The sequence below is a fragment of the Stegostoma tigrinum genome, chromosome 19, assembly GCF_030684315.1.
Source record: "Stegostoma tigrinum isolate sSteTig4 chromosome 19, sSteTig4.hap1, whole genome shotgun sequence".
Taxonomy (NCBI): Eukaryota; Metazoa; Chordata; class Chondrichthyes; order Orectolobiformes; family Stegostomatidae; genus Stegostoma; species Stegostoma tigrinum.
In genome coordinates, this window is record NC_081372.1 from 60,801,387 (window position 1) to 60,823,690 (window position 22,304).

Below are 22,304 nucleotides of genomic sequence, written 5' to 3' on the forward strand. Positions count from 1 at the left end.
ATGATTAAAATCCAATCTCCTTATAATCCTTTCCAAAAACATTTCCTACAACAGACCTAAGGCTCACTGGTCTATAATTACCTGGGTCATCTCCACTGCCCTTCTTGAACAAGGGCACAACATTTGCAATCCTCCAGTCCTCTGGTACTAAACCCACAGACAATGACTCAAAGGTCAAGGCCAAAGGCTCCACCATCTCCTCCCTAGCTTCCCAGAGAATCCTTGGAAAAATCCCATCTGTCCCAGGGGATTTATCTACTTCACATCTTCTAGAATTGATAATACCTCCTCCTTACTAAATTCAATTCTTTCAAGTCTAATAGCCCGTATCTCAGGTCTTCTTCTCTACAATATTCTCCTTTTCCTGAGTGAAAACAGATGAGAAATATTTGTTTAGCACCTCTCCGATCGCCACCGCCCCTCTCTCACTCTGTCCTGGTCTCTGTCTCTCTCTATCTCATTTCTGGTTGAGCAGCAGCGCGAGCAGGAGCTTGGAGCAGGAGTCTGTCGGGAAGTCGGTAAGTCGCTGTTTTAGAATTTATAAAAAGCTAACCTCATGAATAGGCAGAGGTACGCTGAGCAGGAGCGGACACGGGCCTGGTGAGTAAGTGAGGTAATATTTGTGTGGTTGCGTTACCCGAAACGCTACTCGGATAGTGTCTCCCATCCATCCTCCTCCTCTAACCAAAAAAAGGTCCTGTGTGCCTGATTGGTAAGGTAACAAGTTTATTTTTTAATAACAGTCTTGGGAATTTAGTACAATGGGAACGGAGGTCAGGGCAGTTGAATGTTCCTCCTGCAGAACGTGGGAGGTAAGGGTCACCACTAGTGTCCCTGCTGACTACATCTGCGGGAAGTGCACCTAACTCCAGCTTCTCAAAAACCGCGTTAGGGAACTGGAGCTGGAGCTGGATGAACTTGGGATCATTCGGGAGGCAGAGGGGGTTATTGAGAGGAGTTACAGGGACAAGAAAAAGGCAGATGGGTTACAGTCAGGGGACGGAAAGGGAACTGGCAGGCAGTGCAGGGATCCCCTGTGACCATTCCCCTCAACAATAAGTATACCGTTTTGATTACTGTTGGGGGGGGGGGTGCGCGGGGGAATGACTTACCAGGGGAAAGCAGTGGGGCACCGGTCTCTGGCACAGAGTCTGTCCCTGCTGCTCAAAAGGGAAGAGGGAAGAGGAGCAGAGCAGTAGTCATTGGGGACTCCATAGTTAGGGGGACAGATAGGAGGTTCTGTGGGGACGAGAGAGACTCACAGTTGGTGTGTTGCCTCCCAGGTGCCAGGGTGCGTGATGTCGCTGATCGTGTTTTTGGGATCCTTAAGGGGGAGGGGGAGCAGCCCCCAGTCATGGTCCACATTGGCACCAACAACATAGGTAGGAAGAGAGATGGGGATTTAAGGCAGAAATTCAGGGAGCTAGGATGGAAGCGGAGAGTTAGGACGAACAGAGTTGTTGTCTCTGGTTTGTTGCCCGTGCCATGTGCTAGTGAGGCGAGGAATAGGGAGACAGGAGTTGAATACGTGGCTACAGGGATGGTGCAGGAGGGAGGGTTTTGGATTCTTGGATAATTGGGGCTCTTTCTGGGGTAGGTGGGACCTCTACAAGCAGGATGGTCTTCACCTGAACCAGAGGGGTACCGATATCCTGGGGGGGAAATTTGCTAAGGCTATTTGGGTGGGTTTAAACTAATTCAGCAGGGGGATGGGAACCAAAATTGTAGTTAGAGTATAGAAAAGGTTGAGAGTAGGGTGGTCCGAAATAAAGTTTCAGGGATGCAAGATGGCACCAGCAAGCAAGACATTGGTTTGAAGTGTGTCTACTTCAATGCCAGGAGCGTCCGGAATAAAGTGGGTGAACTTGCAGCATGGGTTAGTACCTGGGACTTCAATGCTGTGACCATTTCGGAGACATGGACAGAGCAGGGACAGGAATGGTTGATGCAGGTTCCGGGATTTAGATGTTTCAGTAAGAACAGAGAAGATGGTTAAAAAAAAAAGGGGGAGGGGAGGCGTGGCATTGTTGGTGAAGGACAGTATTACAGTTGCAGAAAGGATGTTTGGGGACTCGTCAACTGAGGTAGTATGGGCTGAGGTTAGAAACAGGAAAGGAGGGGTCACCCTGTTGGGAGTTTTCTTTAGGCCTCTGAATAGTTCCAGAGATGTAGAGGAAAGGATAGCAAAGATGATTCTTGATAGGAGTGAGAGAGACAGGGTAGTTGTCATGGGGGACGTCAACTTTCCAAATATTGACTGGGAACACAGTAGTTCGAGTACTATAGATGGGTCAGTTTTTGTCCAGTGTATGCAGGAGGGCTTCCTGACACAGTATGTAGATAGGCCAACAAGGGGTGAAGACACATTAGATTTGGTACTGGGTAATGAGCCTGGCTAGGTGTTAGATTTGGAAGTAGGTGAGCACTTTGAGCGATCACAATTCTGTTATATTTACTTTAGTGATGGAAAGGGATAGGTGTATACCACTGGGCAAGAGAGTTATAGCTGGGGGAAAGGCAAGATGTAGGGAACATAGGATGGGGAAGGAAACTGCAAGGGATGGGCACATTAGAAATGTGGAGCTTATTCAAGGAAAAGCTCCTGTGTGTCCTAGATAAGTATGTACCTGTCAGACAGGGAGGAAGCTGTAGAGTGCGGAAGCCTTGGTTTACGAAGGAGGTGGAATCACTGCTCAAGAGGAAGGCGGCGGCTTATGTTAGGATGAGATGTGAAGGCTCAGTTAGGGCGCTTGAGGGCTACGAGGTAGCCAGGAAAGACCTAAAGAGAGAGCTCAGAAGAGCCAGGAGGAGACATGAGAAGTTGTTGGCGGATAGGATCAGGGTAAACCCTAAGGCTTTCTATCAGTATTTAAGGAATAAAAAAATGACGAAAGTAAGATTAGGGCCGATCAAGGATAGTAGTGGGAAGTTGTGTGTGGAGTCAGAGGAGATAAGGGAAGCACTAAATGAATATTTTTCAACAGTACTCACTCTAGAAAATGACAATATTGTCGAGGAGAACACTGAGATACAGGCTACTAGACTAGGTGGGATTGAGGTTCACAAGGAAGAGGTTTTTGAAATCCTACAGAGGGTGAAGATAGATAAGTCCCCTGGGCCGGATGGGATTTATCCTAGGATCCTCTGGGAAGCCAGGGAGGAGATTGCCGAGCCTTTGGCATTGATCTTTAACTCATCATTGTCTACAGGAATAGTGCCAGATGACTGGAGGATAGCAAATGTGGTTCCCCTGTTCAAGAAGGGGAGTAGAGACAACCCTGGTAATTATAGACCAGTGAGCCTTCCCTCAGTTGTTGGTAAAGTGTTGGAAAAGATTATAAGGGATAGGATTTATAATCATCTAGAAAAGAATAAATGGATGAGGGATAGTCAGCACGGTTTTGTGAAGGGAAGGTCGTGCCTCACAAACCTTATTGAGTTCTTTGAGAAGGTGACCACCAGGTAGATGAGAGCAAACCGGTTGATGTGGTGTATATGGATTTCAGCAAGGCGTTCCACAAGGTTTCCCACAGTAGGCTATTGTACAAAATGCGGAGGAATGGAATGTAGGAGATATAGCAGTTTGGATCGGAAATTAGCTTGCTGAAAGAAGACAGAGGGTGGTAGTTGATGGGAAATGTTCATCCTGGAGAACAGTTACTAGTGGTGTATCACAAGGGTCAATATTGGGTCCACTGCTGTTCGTCATTTTTATAAATGACCTGGATGAGGGCGTAGAAGGATGGGTTAGTAAATTTGCAGACAACACTAAGGTCGGTGGAGTTGTGGATAGTGATGAAGGATGCTGTAGGTTGCAGAGAGACATAGGTAAGCTGCAGAGCTGGGCTGAGAGGTGGCAAATGGAATTTAATGCAGACAAGTGTGAGGTGATGCACTTTGGTAGGAGTAACCAGAAGGCAAAGTACAGGGCTAATGGTAAGATTCTTAGTAGTGTAGATGAGCAGAGAGATCTGTGTCCATGTACACAGATCCTTGAAAGCTGCCACCCAGGTTGACAGGGCTGTTAGGGCGGCATAGTGTTTTAGCTTTTATTAATAGAGGGATCGAGTTCCGGAACCAAAAGGTTATGCTGCAGCTGTACAAAACTCTGGCGTGGCCACACTTGGAGTATTGCGTATAGTTCTGGTCACCGCATTACAGATGTGGAAGCTTTGGAAAGGGTGCAGAGGAGATTTACTAGGATGTTGCCTGGTATGGAGGGAAGGTCTTACGAGGAAAGGCTGAGGGACTTGAGGCTGTTTTCACTGGAGAGAAGAAGGTTGAGAGGTGACTTAGTTGAGATATATAAAATAATCAGAGGGTTAGATCGGGTGGATAGGGACAGCCTTTTTCGTAGGGTGGTGACAGCAAACACGAGGGGGCATAGCTTTAAATTGAGGGGTGAAAGATATAGGACAGATGTCAGAGGTAGTTTCTTTACTCAGAGTAGTAAAGGAATGGAATGCTTTGCCTGCAATGGTAGTAGATTCGCCAACTTTAGGTACATTTAAGTCGTCATTGGATAAGCTTATGGACGTACATGAAATAGTGTAGGTTAGATGGGCTTCAGATCGGTCTGACAGGTGGGCACAACATCGAGGGCCGAAGGGCGTGTACTGTGCTGTAATGTTCTATGTTCTTAACTCTCTCTTTAAATCCTTCCTAGCTAATCTATAACTCTCCATCGCCTCATCTGAACCATCTCGTCTCAACGTCACCTAAGCCTCCCTCTTCCGCTTCACAAGAGACAATTTCTTTCGTAAACCACGGTTCTCTCACCTTATAACTTCCTCCCTGCCTGACAGGGATATACCTATCAAGGACACGCAATATCTGTTCCTTAAACCAGCTCCACATTGATTGTCCCCATCCCCTGCATTTTGTTAACCCATTCTATGCCTCCTAAGTCTTGCCTAATCACATTATAATTGCCCATCCCCCATCTATAACTCGTGCCCTGTGGCATGTTCCTACCCCTTTCCATGGCTAAACTCAACGTAACTGAATTATGGTCACTCTCTCCAAAGTGCTCACCGACCACTAAATCAAACACCTGGCCTGGTTCGTTACCAAGTGCCAGATCCAGTGTGGCCTCCCCTCTTGTCAGCCTTTTGACATACTGTGTGGAGGAGGGTTTCCTGACACATCAGACAAAAACTGATCCATCTGACGTACTAGAGTTATTGCATTTCCAGTCAATGTTGGGGAAATTAAAGTCTCCCATAATGACCACCCTGTTCCTTTCACTCCTGCCCAGAATCGTTTTGCCAATCCTCTCCTCCACATCCCTGGAACTTGGTGGAGACCTATAAAAAACACCCAGCAGTGTGGCATCTCCTCTCCCGTTTCTGGCCTCAGCCCATACCACCTCAGTAGACGAGTCCTCAAAGGTTCTTTCAGCACCGTTATACTGTCCTTGACCAACAAAGCCACACCTCCCCCACTTTTATCACCTTCCCTGATCTTTATCAAAGATCTAAACCCTGCAACCTGCATCATCACTCCTGACCTTGCTCTATCCACGTCTCCAAAAGGGCCACAACATTGAAGTCCCAGGTCCCTATCCATGCCACAAGCTCACCTACCTTATCCCGGATACTCCTCGCGTTGAAGTAGACACGCTTCAAACCAGCTCGCTGTCTGCCAGCGTACTCCGGTGATGGTGAAATCCTGTCCATGTCCTCCCTACTCTTATCCTCCTGTGGAACTACACCACAGATTCCCATCCCCCCGCTGAGCTCGTTTGAATCCACCCGAATAGCACTAGCAAATTTCCCACCCAGGATATTAGTACCCGTCTGGTTCAAGTGGAGACTGTCCTGTTTGTACAGGTCCCACCTTCCCCAGAATGAGCCCCAATTATCCATATACCTGAAACCCTCCCTCCTGCACAATCCCTGCAGCCACATGTTCAGCCGATATCTCTCCCTATTCTTCGCCTCGCTATTACGTGGCACGGGTAACATAACCAGAGATAACAACTCTTTGTTCTAGCTCTCAGCTTCCACCCTAGCTGCCTGAAATCCTGCCTTACATCCCCATCCCTCTTTCTACCTATGTTGTTGGTACCTATGTGGACCGTGACTTGGGGCTGGTCACCCTCTCCTTTCACGAACCTAAAGACACGATCCGAGACATCACGGACCCTGGCACCTGGGAGGGAACACAGCAACCATGAGTCTCTTTTGTTCCCAACAAACCTTCTATCGGTCCCTCTAACTATCGAGTCCCAAAGACTAACACTCTCCTCTTTTTCCCCACTTCCCTTCTGTGCAAGAGGGACAGACTCTGTGCCTGAGACCTGCAGCCCAGTGCATGCTCCCCCCTTGTAAGTCATAACCCCCAACAGTATCCAAAACGGTGTACTTGTTTTTCAGGGGAATGACCACAGGGGATCCCTGCACTGACCATTTCTTCCCCGCTTCTAACAGTTACCCAGCTTTCTCAATGCCTAGGAGTAGCTACTGCCCTGTAACTCTTATTTATCACAGACCTTGCCTCCAAAATGATCCGAAGTTCATCCAGCTCTGGCTCCAGCTCCAGTTCCCTAATGCGGTGGTGGAGGAGTAAGAGTTGGGTGCACTTCCTGCAGATGTACTTGGATGGGACATGAATAGCGTCCCTCACCTCAAACATCATGCAGGAGGAACATTTCTCTCCCTGCACTGTCACTCCACTAGTCCCCTTATCAGAAACTAAATAATAAAAAAGAAGCATCACAAACCACTGAGCCTGCACAGGACCCCAGTCCAAAAACCAACAATCTGCTCCATGCATCCAGCCCGTTCCACTCCACCTCTCAGCCGCACCACTCCATATCTCTAGCCTTTACTTTTAAAGCAGCTGAAATTCAAGTTGGTTAGAATTAGAAATAGACATCTTCCATCAATCTACAGCTGTCAGTCATTCAGCTTCATTGACAGCAAGTTCAGCAACTTTCATCCATCGTTTCCAGACCCCTAGTCTCAAAGAGCTGTTTTCACCTCCTTCAGCCTTTTTCTTTGAAAACCAACACCTCTGCAAACATTTGTCTTTTTTGCATTGAGACTGTATCCCTTTTGCGGCTTTAAGGGGATAATTTCAGGACCAAGCAATCATCCACAATTAACTGGAGTTTGCCACTTGCTTTAAGAATTAAGTTTTGTTCATAAAGGAGTTAATTTTAGTTCATTAAAAAGGAAGCCTGGTGAAAAGTCTCATTTTTGATGGTAACTGAATCAACACATTTACACTAGTGCTGTAATTGGTATGCTGATAGGGTTTGTCCTTAATTGCATTGCTCCCACAATTGTTCAAAAAAAAGGCCAGAAGGAATTTGCCTTCAAAATGCTCAATATCACATAGCTCTTCTGTATGTGATGTACGGCATCCGAACTCGAGTAGAATTCATCAACATGCTCAATAATTTCCAAAAACTTTCATTAAATTTAAAATGACAACAAACAAGGAAAGCATTCATTTCCTAAACATCACAGTGGCATGTGTAAGCAACAACTGAATCATAGAACCCTACAGTGTGGAAGCGAGCCACTTGGCCCATCACGTCCACAATGACCCTCCCAACCAGAATCATCCTCCTACCTTATCCCTGCTAACCCACCTAGTCTACATGGGCATTATAGCACGGCCAATCCACCTAAACTGCACACCTTCAGACTGTGGGAACAAACCTAAGTACCCAGTGGAAACCCACGCAGACACAGGGAGAATGCGCAAACTTCACACAGACAGTCGGTGAGGATGGAATCCAACCTGGGTGCCTGGTACTGAGGCAGTGCTAACCACTGAGCCACCATGCCGCCCCCAAGTGCTTTCCCCAACTAACTGACATTTTACACAAAAAAAGCTATTACCTAAAAGATACTGTCATCCAATTGTAAGGGTTACAACTAATGCATTTCTGACATTAAGCACAAAGACAGAAGAAAATGTTAACCACACTGTTACAGCTAAAGTCATTGCACCTCAGGACCCAATTTTAGATATAAATTTAACAATCATTGCTCATTACAATAGAACTCACTACATTTTCTGCAGATATAGCAGCCCCTGAATATAGGCAGCTTGAAGGTGAAGATTTCATGTCCATTTGCAAGAAATTTACTACACCAATGATGATCAGTTTTCCTGACTTTTAGTTCGTTGAGTATTCCTGTATTGATCAGATTAAAACTACTGATCACTTTCTTTGCAACATCCCTCCCGCTTTCCCATCACCTACCTTGTAACCTCCCTCACTTGCTTATATCAATGAACGAACAAGGCAACCAATGTCAAGTCAACCGAAATCAATTTGCTCTCGTTACTACCTCAGCCCATACACCTTAGTGTCAGTAAACCAACTTTGGTTTCCATGAGACAGTTCTCAACTAAACATAATCACAGTTACAAAAATCAGATCCTGTAATTAGTAATTAATTACAGGAGCTTTGTCTTCAGCACTGTTACCTCTGGTGTACCCAAAAGATCTCAACTGGGTCACCTATTTTTCATCTATTGCTATCCTTCACTGATATCAGACATTATAGCAGTATTTTTCTACATATATGTAGTAACCCAGATCCATTTCACTGTCTTGTCTCCTCACTTTCCCTCCAGTTGTCTGACATCCAGTACTGGATTTTTAAAAAAATTCTTTCACAGGACATGGGTACTGCTGGCTCGACTACAATTTGTCGGGCATGGCCAAGAATCAAGACCGCAGAGACAATAAGCATTAAATGCTTACTCTTCATTTGCATGTTTACTATTTTACGTTTTCTTGAGTTTAAAATAAAAGACAGCCACATCATATTTTGCATCAACTCGTAGCATCTCAGCTTTTTACAGCTAATTAAGTAGTTTTGAAGTGTAGTCAATGAAATGTAGCAAAATTAAAAAGATGTATAGTAAAAACATTTAAAAAACCGCTGAACTCTGTTGTAAGTTACATAGACAATTGAGGGGGTAGAATGAATGCTCATTCATTGGAATCAAAACTTGGAACCATTGAGGCAAAGTCAAGGAAAATATTCACAATTAATTCCCTCAAAACATTTCACACACGCATTCCTAGAGTCAAACTGCATTTTATTCACTTACCCTCTCCTGACCAGCTGTGTCCCAGATCAGGAACTTGTGCAACTCGCTTTGATATTGTACTGTCTTTGTCATAAAAGAAGCCCTGAATACAGACCACAAAACATAAATTAAACAACACTCACAGGTAGAACAGTACACACATTCTCAAAAGTACATCTTACATAAATCCTTGTTCTACTCACCCGATTGTGGGATTGATGTTTGGGTCAAAACTATCTTCCACAAACCTCCAAACAATGCTGGATTTACCAACACCCGTGTCCTAGACATAAATGAAAGGGGAGAGAAAAAAAAGTGGTTATTTCACATTCTTTCAATGGTCCTTGTTCAGATGAGTAAAGAGGGATTATCAGACCAAAACTAAGAACATTTCAAACCAAATCATTTTTTTAGAAGTACAAATTTAAATTTTACAAGTGATTTTCTTGGCCAGCAGGATGGCCACAATGGGCCTACATAAACTTCATGATGCAAAGTGCTTTCTAGGCCACTGCAGAAGCCAATGAATAGTGAACTATGTTGGTCTTATATGGATTGCCACACAGCTAGATTGGACTTCCCCAAAGTAAGTTAGTGAACCAGGTAACAATCTGGCTTCCTCGATTTTTTGCAAACCAAATTAAGCATTCAAAACTAACATGGTGGGAATTGAACTTCGGGTGGACAGAAATGAGTTTGCGATTGGTTGCGTCTTTTTGTAGCCAATTGGTGTTTGTGTACGCTTGTTGTTGATTTCCTTCCTGTTTGTCCAATGTAGAGTTTGTCATAGTCTCTGCAGGGAATCTTATAGATGACATTGGTCCTGTCCACAGTGGGAAGTGGGTCTTTGGTTTGGGTGAGCAGTTGTGATAAGGTTGATGTGGGTTTGCAACAACCAAATTTGACTGGGACAACACCAAGATCCTGGGACAAGCAAAGCAGAGACAGTAATTCTCTGTCTCTGAAGCCTAGTACTCCTCTAAGAAAGCCATCAACAAACACATAGAACTTGACCCCGTATACACTCCACTACGAAGGAAACTGGAAGTGAGGTAACCTCCAGGGTTTAAAAACCAGGCAGGAAAACAACGGCGATCCATTGAGGACTGCACTGATGATATTACCCAGCTGGATAATGAAATGCCCTTGGAACAACGAACCAGCTCGGTGAGCCAACCACCACAAATTAAATCTAAATTTACAGTGCAATCTACCAAGTTTTCACCATTCCCAAAGAGGAACAAATCAACTAACCAGGGAATCCGCCAGTTCCTTATCTAAACAATCACTTTGGCAAACTTAGTCACTGATTTAGTCATGCAGCATGCAATAGCTGAATTTCTCACCTTGTTAGCCGTCAACTCTCACATTATTGGGTACATCTTTCATAAGATGAACCCCTTCCAACCACCTTGGTTTGTCAAATTAAACCATCTACTAATGTAATGCATCAGTTCCAATATTTTGATTATCTAAAGAAGTTTGAATAAAATGTAACAAACAACTCTTAAAGCCCTGCACTTTTGGGTGACTTACAGTAGTTTCCAGAAGATTAAAATTAATTCCCCAGGATCAGAGGACAATTCTCAATAAACAGACTTGGTAAATCTACACAATGTCCAAAACACATTCCAAACTAATTGGACTTTGCTTTCATTCATCAACAGAAAGCTCTTTGAGCCACTCCTTAAGATCAGTAATCAGGCCAAATCTAATGGTGCTTTCACCCACAAATTCCCAAGTCATCTCACTGTTATTTAACAGTTCAAATTCTAACGTTGCTAATCCGAAAAATATATTGCCTTAGATCATGTCTAAAGGCACAATTATCATGGGCCAACATGATCAGATTCTACAGCACACCCACACATACTGAACACCTATGCTTCAATTAATCTGTAGACAAGGAGTAAAACCAGAGCCCACTACGTCTGGGAAAAAAAATGTCAAGGTTTAGATATCACCTCTCTACCGGAAAGGTAGAGAAGCGATATCTAAACCATCAGGTCCAGCAAGTAGCAACATTGCATGCTTGAAGATTGTGACAAGATTTCACACAAATGCCTGCAGCACATACTTAACCATTAAAGCCAAAGCAGCCAGAACACCGTGCAAGTAAAGATGATGCAGCAGTCGATAAAAAAGGATACTTGTTTTTGAAAAGTTCACGCATGGGATAAAGGTATCTTATTGAGCATACCTAAATGCCCAGAAAGCAAGTTAAAATTCAACCACAATGCTTGAAAATCTGGAGACACGTTGGCAAGATGAGCTAAGGATAGCAGTTTCCAGATAGATTTTTCTGTTGATTGATAATAGTTTCATGATCATTAGACTCTTAAACCCAGATTTTTATAGATTTCAAATTCTGTAATCTGCCGTGGTGGTATTCAAACCCAGGTTCCCAGAATTATCAACGATAATATCACTAGGCCATCACGTCCTTGGTGAATTCGATTCCAAACTAGAAGAACAAAGAATGCAAATTACAGTATAGAAACAGGTCCTTCGGCCCTCCAAGCCTACACTGACATGCTGTCTGTCACAACTAAAACCATCCCCCGACCCTTCTGGGGACCGAATCCCTCTGTTCCCATCCTATTCATGTATTTGTCAAGACGCCCTTTAAAAGTCACTATAGCACCTGCTTCCAGTACTTTCCCGGCAGCAAGTTCCAGGCACCCACCACCCACTGTGTAAAAAACTTCACTCATGCATCACCTTTAAATCTTGCCTCTAGTACCTTACACCCATGGCCCCTCGTAACTGGCTCTTCCACCCTGGGGAGAAGCTTCTGTTTTTCCAAGCCCTTCATAATCTTGTAGGCCACAATAAAGTCGCCCCCTCAACCTTCGTCATTTAACTGAAAATGACCCAAGTTTCTCCAACTTCTCATAGCTAATGCCTTCCATGCCAGCCAACATCCTGGTAAATCTTTTCTGTACCATCTCCAAAGCCAACCCATCCTTCTAGTAGTGTGGTCACCAGAAGTGAATGGAATATTCCAAATGCGGTCTAACTAAAGTTCTATAAAGCTGCAACATTACCTTCCAATTTTTAAGCTCAATGCCCCGACGAATGAAGGCAAGAATGCTGTATGCCATGACGATGACCCTCTCCACCACTTTCACTGACCTGTGTACCTGTGCACCCGTGCACCCAGATCCCTCTGTCTATCAGTACTCAAGGGTTCTGCTATTTACTCTATATTTTCCTTCTGGATTAGACCTTCAAAATGCATTGCTTCACATTCTTCCAGATTAAACTCCATCTGCCATTTTACTGCCCAAGACACCAACCAAGCTATAATCCAGCTGTACCCTTTGACGGCCCTTGTTGCTGTACACAATTCCACCAATTTTTGTGTCATCAGCAAACTTACTAATCATAGCAGTTACATTTTTCTTGAAATCATTTATATATATTACAAATAGCAAAAGGTCCGAACACTGATCCTTGAGGAACACCACTCGTCTCAGCCCCCTATTCAGAAATGTACCATTCCACTGCTGCCCTCTGTTTATGACAGAGCTAGTTTTTTAAAAATCCATCTTGCAAGCTCACCTATGATCCCATGCAACTTTACCTTCTGTATCAGCCTGACATGAAGGACCATGTCAAAGCCTTACTGAAGTCCATTTAGGCAACATCCATTGCCCTATCCTCATTGATCATCTTCGTCACTTACACAAAAAGCTCAACCAAGTTAGTGAGACATGACCTCCCCTTCACAAAACCAGATTTGTGTTTTGTGAACAAACGTTCATCAAGGCAACATTGTACCGCTAATTGGTAAAAACATCATCAATTGTAGCACAGAGGCACACAGGAAGGTATCCTAGTTTCTTAGTATACATTCTTTTCACAAAATGTAGGCCCACTGACTAGGCCAACATTGCTCATCCTTAATTGTCTGAGAAAATGGTGGCAGAAATAATCATGGCAAATAACTTCAAGCTGATGTGCAGCAAAAGCCAAAATGTTGCTTACGATTTGCTGCAGATGCACATGGATTGCTTCTATATTTGGCACACTGCAAACAGTGAATGTTGTCCAATCTTGAATGACCATCCCAACTTTTGACCTTATGGAAGGAAGATCATTGACAAAGCATTTGAAGATGGTTGGGTCTAGGAAAGTACCTGACGAACTACTGCAGGTGATGTCCTTGTGCTGAGAGGGTAAGTTTCCAACAAGCACAAACATGTAAATAAAACAAAGGAAGTGGATTCTGAGACCCTTCACAGCAATCTCCAGAACTTGGAACTGTTTTCTCTCTACAGATGCTGCCACACCTGAGTTTCTACAGCATGCGTTTTTAAGGACACGAGTATGACTCCCACTCACTGATTCCAATTGAGTTGATACTATGTTAATGTTGCCTTATGTCACTCTCAATTCAGCTGTGGAGTTCAGTTCTTGAATTCATCTTTCGGCAGGGGCTAAGTGGCTCTGGCAGAATGCCAACTCAACATCATTGATTAATAGCAATAACCTGCTCAATAATCAGAATCCCTACAGTGTGGAAAAAGGACCTTCAGCCCAACAAGTCCACACGGCCCCTCAAAGCATCCCTCATAATACACCTAATTCACACATCCCTGAACACTATCAAACTGTTACAGTCATGATGGGCAGACTGATGGGACAGTGATCCAGGTCAAATTTGTCCTGCTGCTTGTAGTCAGGTCATTTGGGTTATTTCACACTGTTGGGTGCATACCAGTGTTATAAAACTGTGCTACAACCATTTGAGTAGGGGTACGTCTAGTTTTAAAAGCTGAAATCTTGCCAAATTCTTCTCAGAGCCTTTGCAGTATTGAGTGTCTTCAGCTGTGCTCAGATATTATGTTTTAGATAAGACAACAGTAGAAATGTCAAAGTATGGAGCTGGATGAACACAGCAGGCCAAGCAGCATCGCAGGAGCACAAAAGCTGACGTTTCGGGCCTAGACCCTCTCTGAAGAAGGGTCTAGGTCCGAAACATCAGCTTTTGTGCTCCCGAGATGCTGCTTGGCCTGCTGTGTTTATCCAGCTCCACGTTTTGTTATCTTGGATTCTCCAGCATCTGCAGTTCCCATTAACTCTGAGCAGAAATGTCAATCAACTTCAGTACATGGACTTCCAGAAACAAATTTCGATATTTCTGAGTATTGACAAAACTACTTCATTTTCGGTAGGAAGTACCACACAACAAAGCATTCAGCAACAGGATTGAAATCTGACTGGTATCAAAGACTGTACGCAGTTCTTGGTCACTAAATTCCAAAATAATTTACTCAAGTACTACTGGTGCAACACCAACCTAAAAGCCTTTTCTTTTATACAATTACTTTGTATCCACTAAAATAGGTACAGTTAACTTGTCCATAAAAACTGAGATACCATTGCGCTTTTAATTTACCACACACTATTTTTAAAGCATGCAGACTTTCCTTGCCAATAAATTAGTTTTAAATGCATTCAATTTTTCATCTGTAATCTAGCTATCCTGAATCAGCACATCCTCTCTCTCATTTTAAGCATATTTAGCCCTACTGCAGTCTAGCACCATGATTAAACTGTGCAAAACCCTTTTGAACGATAGACTGCAGTCTGGTGACACTTTTCACTATTGCCTAATTGCTCCCGTCATATAGAGACTCAATACCAACTGCCATACAGAAGGCATAAATAGGGTGAATGATATTCTCAACAATTGTCTAACTTGTCATTATGTGCAGGATGATGACAGGTTTTTAAAAACGTGTTTTACTACCAAAAGATGTCCTTAGGTGTTTAACATGAATAAAACTCAGACAAAAATTGTGAATATTAGGTTTCAGAAAAAGCTTGGTTGAAGATGCATAATTTAAAAGTGTGGGGTGGGGGGCGGGTAGGAAAAGAAAGTTGTTAAATGTAATATTGAAGGCGCAGCCACCACCATTCGTATGGTGAAAACAGCCAGATTTGGATGCAGACACTTCTGCAAAGACTGTAGGGCAAGTGCAAGTTACAGGGATACAGAGGGGGCAAGATTACGAAGGGATCTGAATACACATCTTGGAATGCAAGTTGTTGGCGTTGATGGACTCAACGACAAATTCCCAGCAAGTGAAAAGGATGCTGAGTGATTGGGACATCAGTTAATTCAATTTTGCAGAGGAAGGAAGGAGGAAAGCCAGCTAAGAACCAGAATGATGCAGAATCAGAGTCTCTGCTTTGTCAAATTGTAGTTATAAATATCAGGGCTTCTTGCAACATTTGGAAAAAGAAATCACAATTCTCCTTGCTCCACCATGTGCATCGATGCCTGCAAATAACTTCTGTATGTTGCTTTCTAATTTTTTTTTTAAGGATTCCAGAAACCTGAAGATAAAAGGTGGAGGTTGCAATATCTTTATAAAACAACTGCAGATGCTGGAGGTCGGAAACAAAACACAGGTCTGCCAGTATCTGTGGGGAGTTGACATTTCAAATCCAGTGACTCTTCATTACAACAGCAATTAGTGGCAATATTTTATCTGCTGCATTTGAACATACAAGTTAGGAGGAGTAAGCCACTCAGCCCCTTGAGCCTTCTAAGCCATTCAATAAGATCATGGATGATAGTTGGAACCTCAAATCCATAGTCCTATCTAACTCTAACTTTTCAACCTTAAACTATTCGAGGATTCTGCTTCCACCACCGTTTCAGGGAGAAATTTCAAAGGACTCTCAAATCTCAGGACAAAAGTTACAGAAGAAAAAAAATCCCCCCCCATAAGAGAGGACATCCTCTCCAATGCCATCTTGCCATGGCCCTCAGAACAGGTCAATCAATGCATCAAGTCAGGTCTTTTCTAAAAGATCAGCAGATACAAATAGCTTGCTCATTCTTTTGTCATGACATAATCCCATATGAGTTATTAGCTGAGTAAGCATTTTTTCAACAGCCTCCAATGCATTTACATCCTTCCTTAAATAAGGTGGCCAATACTGTGCAATTATTTGAGATACACACTCAATAGTGCCCCATATAAAATGAAGAATAACCCCCCATCTGGTCACCGCATTATAAGAAGGATGTGGAAGCTTTGGAAAGGGTGCAGAGGAGATTTACTAGGATGTTGCCTGGTATGGAGGGAAGGTCTTACGAGGAAAGGCTGAGGGACTTGAGGCTGTTTTCATTAGAGAAGAAGGTTGAGAGGTGACTTAATTGAATCATATAAAATAATCAGAGGGTTAGATAGGGTGGATAGGGAGAGCCTTTTTCCTAGGATGGTGACGGCGAGCATGAGGGGGCATAGCTTTAAATTGAGGGGTGAAAGATATAGGACAGATGTCAGAGGTAGTTTTTTTACTCAGGAGAGTAGTAAGGGAATGGAACGCTTTGCCTGCAACGGTAGTAGATTTGGCAACTTTAGTTACATTTAAGTCGTCATCGGACAAGTATATGGACGTATATGGAATAGTGTAGGTTAGATGGGCTGGAGATCGGTATGACAGGTCGGCACAACATCGAGGGCCGAAGGGCCTGTACTGTGCTGTAATGTTCTATGTTCCCGTCTTTTGTATTCAATTCTGGTTGCCATATATGCTAACATTGCTAATTTTGTGCTCCTACCTTGTCTGTGTTAGGTGCATATGAAACTAGTGATTCATGCAGTAGGATACAAAAATTCCTCTGCATCTCAGAGCTTTGCACTGTCATCATTTAGGTAATACACTTTGTTCTTTATCTATCTTGGCAGGAGGAATAACAAAGAACAATACAGCACAGGAACAGGCCTTCAGCCTTCCAAGCCTGTGCCAACACATTTTGCCCTTCCATACTAAAACTGTCTTTACTTACAGGATCTGTATCCTTCTACTCCACCCTATTCAAGTATTCACCCAAAAGCTTCTTGAATACTGCTAGTGTCTGCTTCCACCAACTCCTCTGGCAGCATGCTCCATGCACTCACTATCCTGAGTGTCAAAAACTGGGATCGTACATATCTTTTAAACACAAGCCCCCCAAGCCCCCATCCCCGCACTTTGAAGCTGTGTCCCCTAGTAACTTACACCTTCACACTGGGAAAGAGCCTCATACTTTCCACACTGTGAATGGCATTGACAATCTTATAAACTTCATTAGTTCATCTCTCAACCTCGTGTTCCTTTGTAAAAAAACCCAGTCTATCTAATCTTTCTTCATAGCTAAAATCCCCACGTACCATGTAAAACATTTCTGTACCCTCTCCAGTCAACCACACGCTGCTGGTTGTGTGGTGATTCAGAATGTGCACAATATTCCAAGTGTGGCCTAATTAAACTTCTATAAAGCTGCAGTACTTCTTGCCTATCCTTATACTAAATTCCCCTTCCAAGTGAAGGCCATCATGCCATAGGCTTTTCTTGTGCTACCTTATCTACCTGTGCTGCCATCTTCAGTGATCTGTGAACCTGCACATCCAGATCCTTCTGCCTATCAACACTCCTAAGGGTTGTGCCATTCACTGTATAATTTCCACCTGTACTTGACCTTCCATAAGATTCCAGCATATGCGGTCCCAAAACATTTGAGAACTACTTTTTGCACAACATTTTGCTCCAGAAAACTTGAACAGAGTTTTATTTTATTCCAACATTATACCGTTTGTCACATCTGTGTCCATTCACTTAATTTATACAAAACTAAGCCTTCTCACATCCACTTCATAATTTACTTTCCTACCTGTCTTTGCATCCTCAACAAATTTGGCAATCATACCTCCCAGCCTGCCACCCACAAACTGAAGCAGCACCGCATGTTCTGCTTCGGGAACGTACAGCCCAATGACCTAAATGTGGAATTTTCCAGTTTCAAAATCTCCCCACTCCCAACCTCATCCCATGACCAACCTCGCCTCATCCCAGTCCACCTGACCTGACAATCTGTCCATCCTCTCCCACCTCCCCGTCACTCCCATATCACTGACCAATCCCAACCACTGCCCACATGCACTCACCTATCACCATACCACCTACCCTACCCAGTCCCAAACCTTTTTTCTGCATTTATTCCTGAGCTCCCCTCCCCATTTCTGAAGGCGGCCCCTGGTCCAAAATGTCAACTTTCCCGTTTGTCTGATGCTGCCTGACCTGCTTTGTTCCTCCAGCTCCACACTGTTACCCCTCATTCCTGACACTTTTATTCCAATTATGATTTCACAGTTGGTTTAGCTTTTGTGTCAAACAATTACACTTAACTGTGACTACACTTCAGTGACTTGGTGCTAGATTATAAATTTCAATTTGCAGAATAACTTGTCAGGATAATTAAAAGAATGAAGAACCTTATGCACTGCAGTCTCAGCGCCAGGGACCCGGGCTCGATTCCCGCCTCGGGCGACTGTCTGTGTGGAGTTTGCACATTCGCCCCATGTCTGCGTGGGTTTCCTCCGGTTTCCTCCCACAATCCAAAGATGTGCAGATTAGGTGGATTGGCCATGCTAAATTGCCCGTAATGTTCAGGGGTGTGTGGGTTATAGGGGGATGGGTCTGGGTGGGATGCTTCAAGGGGCGGTATGGACTTGTTGGGCCGAAGGGCCTGTTTCCACACTGTAGGAATCTAATCTAAATCAAGAATCTAATCTTTGTGCAAGAATATCTCCAATTCTTAAAACTGATACATGACATCAGTGAATTAAAATAACTGCTTCATCCCCTCAACATAGGTATAGAAGGCTGAGCAAAAACTCTAACCAGTTTTACTTGCGTTAATCTATAATCTGCAGATTATATCGATTGCTCAATGCATTTTGATACCAAAAAAATTTCACACTCTGAAGATGGCAAGATTACAAAAAACCTCATCTTTTGCTATTTTAATTAGTTAGCCGTCGGCTACAGATTTCAGTTTCCTATAATTAAGACAATTATTTAGTTCTCATTTCACCCCACAATTCCAAAAAGTCAAGCTTCTGCGTCGAGTTAAGTGTTCTTGTTTAATAAAAGACAAAATTCAGTGAACAGTACCCCATCATTTTGTTTTAAAAATTGTTTTAACAATCATCAATCTGGAACCCTTGAAACACTGGATTTCTGCATTTGTTAAATTGCGAGAGATTCAACATGCACTGCATTATAAATTTTAATGATTAAAATGTTCCCATATATAAAAATACATGAAACCCTCTGCTTTGACAACACAGTATCGTTATGCTTTCCATTACCCTGCTTGTAATATATTTTTTATGTCTTTCTGCCTAAGTCACAAGGTGCACAGTAACGTGCAAATCAAAAATGGACAAAGCAGCAAGGCACCCCATATTTCCAGACTTGGCTGTATTCAGACAAATCAGTGTTAACAAACAGCGGACCAGACAAGAAAAATCAGTGAAGGCTCCATACTCCATTGTTACCCAGTAGTTTTGGTCGAAATCATGTCAGAGCAAGAGAAGTCTGGCTGTGATTTACCACCTGCCCTGACAGTCAAATAGCCTGCGAGTCCATAGAAACCAAAATGAAAATCCCTTGGCTAAGTATAACTTAAGGAACAGGGGCAAAAGAGCCGGGGGGGGGGGGGGGGGTGCACGCTGGGGAACAGATACGTTTCAAATCCAGTAAAATACTGCATCGAGTAAAATTTATTGCTGCTAAAAGAAATTTTCAGAATCTAAAAAAGTGTACAAGTGTGCTCTGGCAAGATTGGGGAAGGGGTGGGGGAGGCAATGCATTATCATGCTGCTTAAAAAGATTTAAATAAAACACTGAGGAATTGAATTCTTCTCCACTATGACTGTATTGCCCCAGTCAGTTCTCAATTAAAATTCGTTCCTTTTTACAAACTATTAGTCAGTCAAGTTTTCACTTTACACAATGTTAAAACGTTTCCTGAAAGTAAATCTCTATTTCCTCCACGTAATTTGCTTGGTATTTCCTCTTCATCAACTTCCCTGCCAATTTCATGAGAATTGTGCGCATTTAAACTAGCAGGCGTGAAACAATCCAAAATAACAAACATATTAACCTGCTTTTCAAAGTGACGAGCAGCATTGACAATATTCTCTATTCTTACTCTACTTATACAATGCTGGCTCAGACTACAAATAGACAAAGACCATTCAGCCCAGTATGTTTTCACCAGCAATTTCGCCAGTCCCACTTCCAATCGTTGTTGGAAGTTACATCTGCCTCCCACCAGTCTCAGGGAGTACATTCCACAGTCCACATTACAGAAGTGGTGGTACTGGAGGTCTTAAAATGTACAAAAAAGGTAAATAAATCCTCAGGACTTGATCAAGAGAGTGTCCCAACACATTATGGGAAGCGAGGGATGAAACTGCCAGACCCCAGAGATACTTCTATCATCAACAGCCATGGATGAAGTGCTGGAAGACTGGAAGAGGTTAATGTTGTGCTGTTATATAAGAAAGACTGCAAAGGAAAAGCCAGGGATTCACACCAGTTAGCCTAATGTCAGTAGTGGCTAAGTTGCTGGAGGGGATTCTAAGAAATAGAATATACGTCCATTTGGAAAGGCTAGGACTGATTAGTGCGTGGGAATAAGGCTTCACAAACTTGATTGGGTCTTTTTTTGAAGAGTTAACCAAGAAAGTAGATGACAGCAATGCAGTAGATATTCTCTACATGGACTTTAGCAAGGCCTTCGATAAGGTACTGCATTGTTCAATCACGTGGGATCAAGGGTGAACTAGCCAAGTGGATACAAAATTTGCTTCATGGGAGGAAGCAGAGGATGATGTTAGAGGGTTGGTGTTCGGACTGGAAGCCTGTGACTAGCAGTGTGCAGCAAGGATCAGCGCCGGGTCCACTGCTGTTCATCATGTATATAAACAATTTCAATGAGAATATAGGAGGCATGGTAAGTAAGTTTGTGGATGACACCAAAATTGGTGGTATAGTGGACAGTGAAAAAGGTTATCCAAAAGCACAATCAACTGGGCCAGTGGACCGAGAAATGGCAGTGAAATGTTAAAGGGTGAATATTTGTTCTGCTGACATGTAAGAAATTAGGTGCTAAGCTGCACCATGGGTGCCTCTGTCTCACAGACAAAATGTGATAATCTAATTACACCCTGCCCTCCGTAAGTTTTGAACTAAGGCTAAAAAGATATGGAACTGTCTAGGGTGGCAATTGAGAAGTGAGGAACTGTCTAGTTGTACATATTGTTTTCGCCAGCTGACCTTTGCTTCTTATGTTAGGTGATTAAGTCATGTACTATCGCTGTTGCTAGGCATATGACTATGAGGAAGTAAAAAGGTGTATCTTGCATACACGACTGGATATGATGTAAAATCCTACATTAAAGGGAAGACAGTTCCCTTATTGGAGAGCATCGCTTTACATGGCTCCGCAAGCCCAGCAAAGATTGTTAAGTGATCCTCCAAATAAACTGTGGTTGTTCACAGAAGTCAGCATATTGCATTTGTATCAAGTGTGCAGGAATCTCCAAAAAGGGAACCCCACAGCAGGTGGTGTTTAAAGCAGATAAATGTGAATTGTTGCATTTTGGTAAGACAAACCAGGGCAGGACTTACACAATTAATACTAAGACCCTGGTGAGTATTGTCAAATAGAGACCTAGGGATGAACGTGCACAGTTCCTTGAAAATGGTGTCACAGGTAGACAAGGTGATAAAGGTGGTGTTCAGCATATTTCTCTACCAGTTAGAGCAGGAGTTGGAATGCCATGTTACAGCTGTACAAGACACTGATAAGACCACAATGGGGAGTACTGTGTACGATTCTGGTCACCCTGCTATAGAAGTTATTGAACTAGAAGGTGGTGCAAAAAAAAACACGACAAAGGATATTACTGAGATTGGGAGGTTTGAGTTACAAGGAACGGCTGGGACAGTTTCCCCAGAACATGGGAGGTTGAGGACTGATCTTATAGAGGTTTATAAAATCATAAGGGGTATGGATAAGGGGAACAATTAAAGTCTTTTTCCACGATAGTTGAGTCCAAAACTATAGAGCATAGGCTTAAAGTGACAGGGGGAGATTTAACAAGGGACCTGAGGGGCAACTTTTTCCACATGGAGGGTGGTGTGTATATGCCAGAGGAAGAGGTACAGGCTGGTACAAGTAAATCACAAAAACATTTGCACAGGTACATGGATAGGAAAGATTTTAAAGAGGGATATGGGCCAAAAGTAGACAAATGGGACCAGTTCAATTTGGGAGACCTCGTCAGCATGGGCATTTTGAACCGAAGGACCTGTTTCGGTCTGGTGCTGTAGGCTATAGGTTAGATTCATACAGCACAGAATGGCCCTTTGGCCCACTGAATTTA

At 43.2% G+C, this 22,304-nt stretch overlaps 1 protein-coding gene across 2 annotated transcripts in view; it reads right to left on the reverse strand.

The window, feature by feature from the left end:
- Positions 1–22,304, reverse strand: part of rab22a (RAB22A, member RAS oncogene family) — a 68,234-nt gene that overhangs the window by 21,128 nt on the left and 24,802 nt on the right. For both annotated transcript variants that reach the window (XR_007249429.2, XM_048549729.2), the window contains exons 2-3: positions 9,264–9,343; positions 9,082–9,163 (exon numbers count right to left, since the gene is read on the reverse strand). Coding sequence is in view for 1 of the 2 variants with exons in the window: in XM_048549729.2 (XP_048405686.1) it covers positions 9,082–9,163; positions 9,264–9,343 (162 nt within the window). In the remaining variant the exon portion in view is untranslated. The remainder of the gene's footprint in view (positions 1–9,081; positions 9,164–9,263; positions 9,344–22,304) is intronic.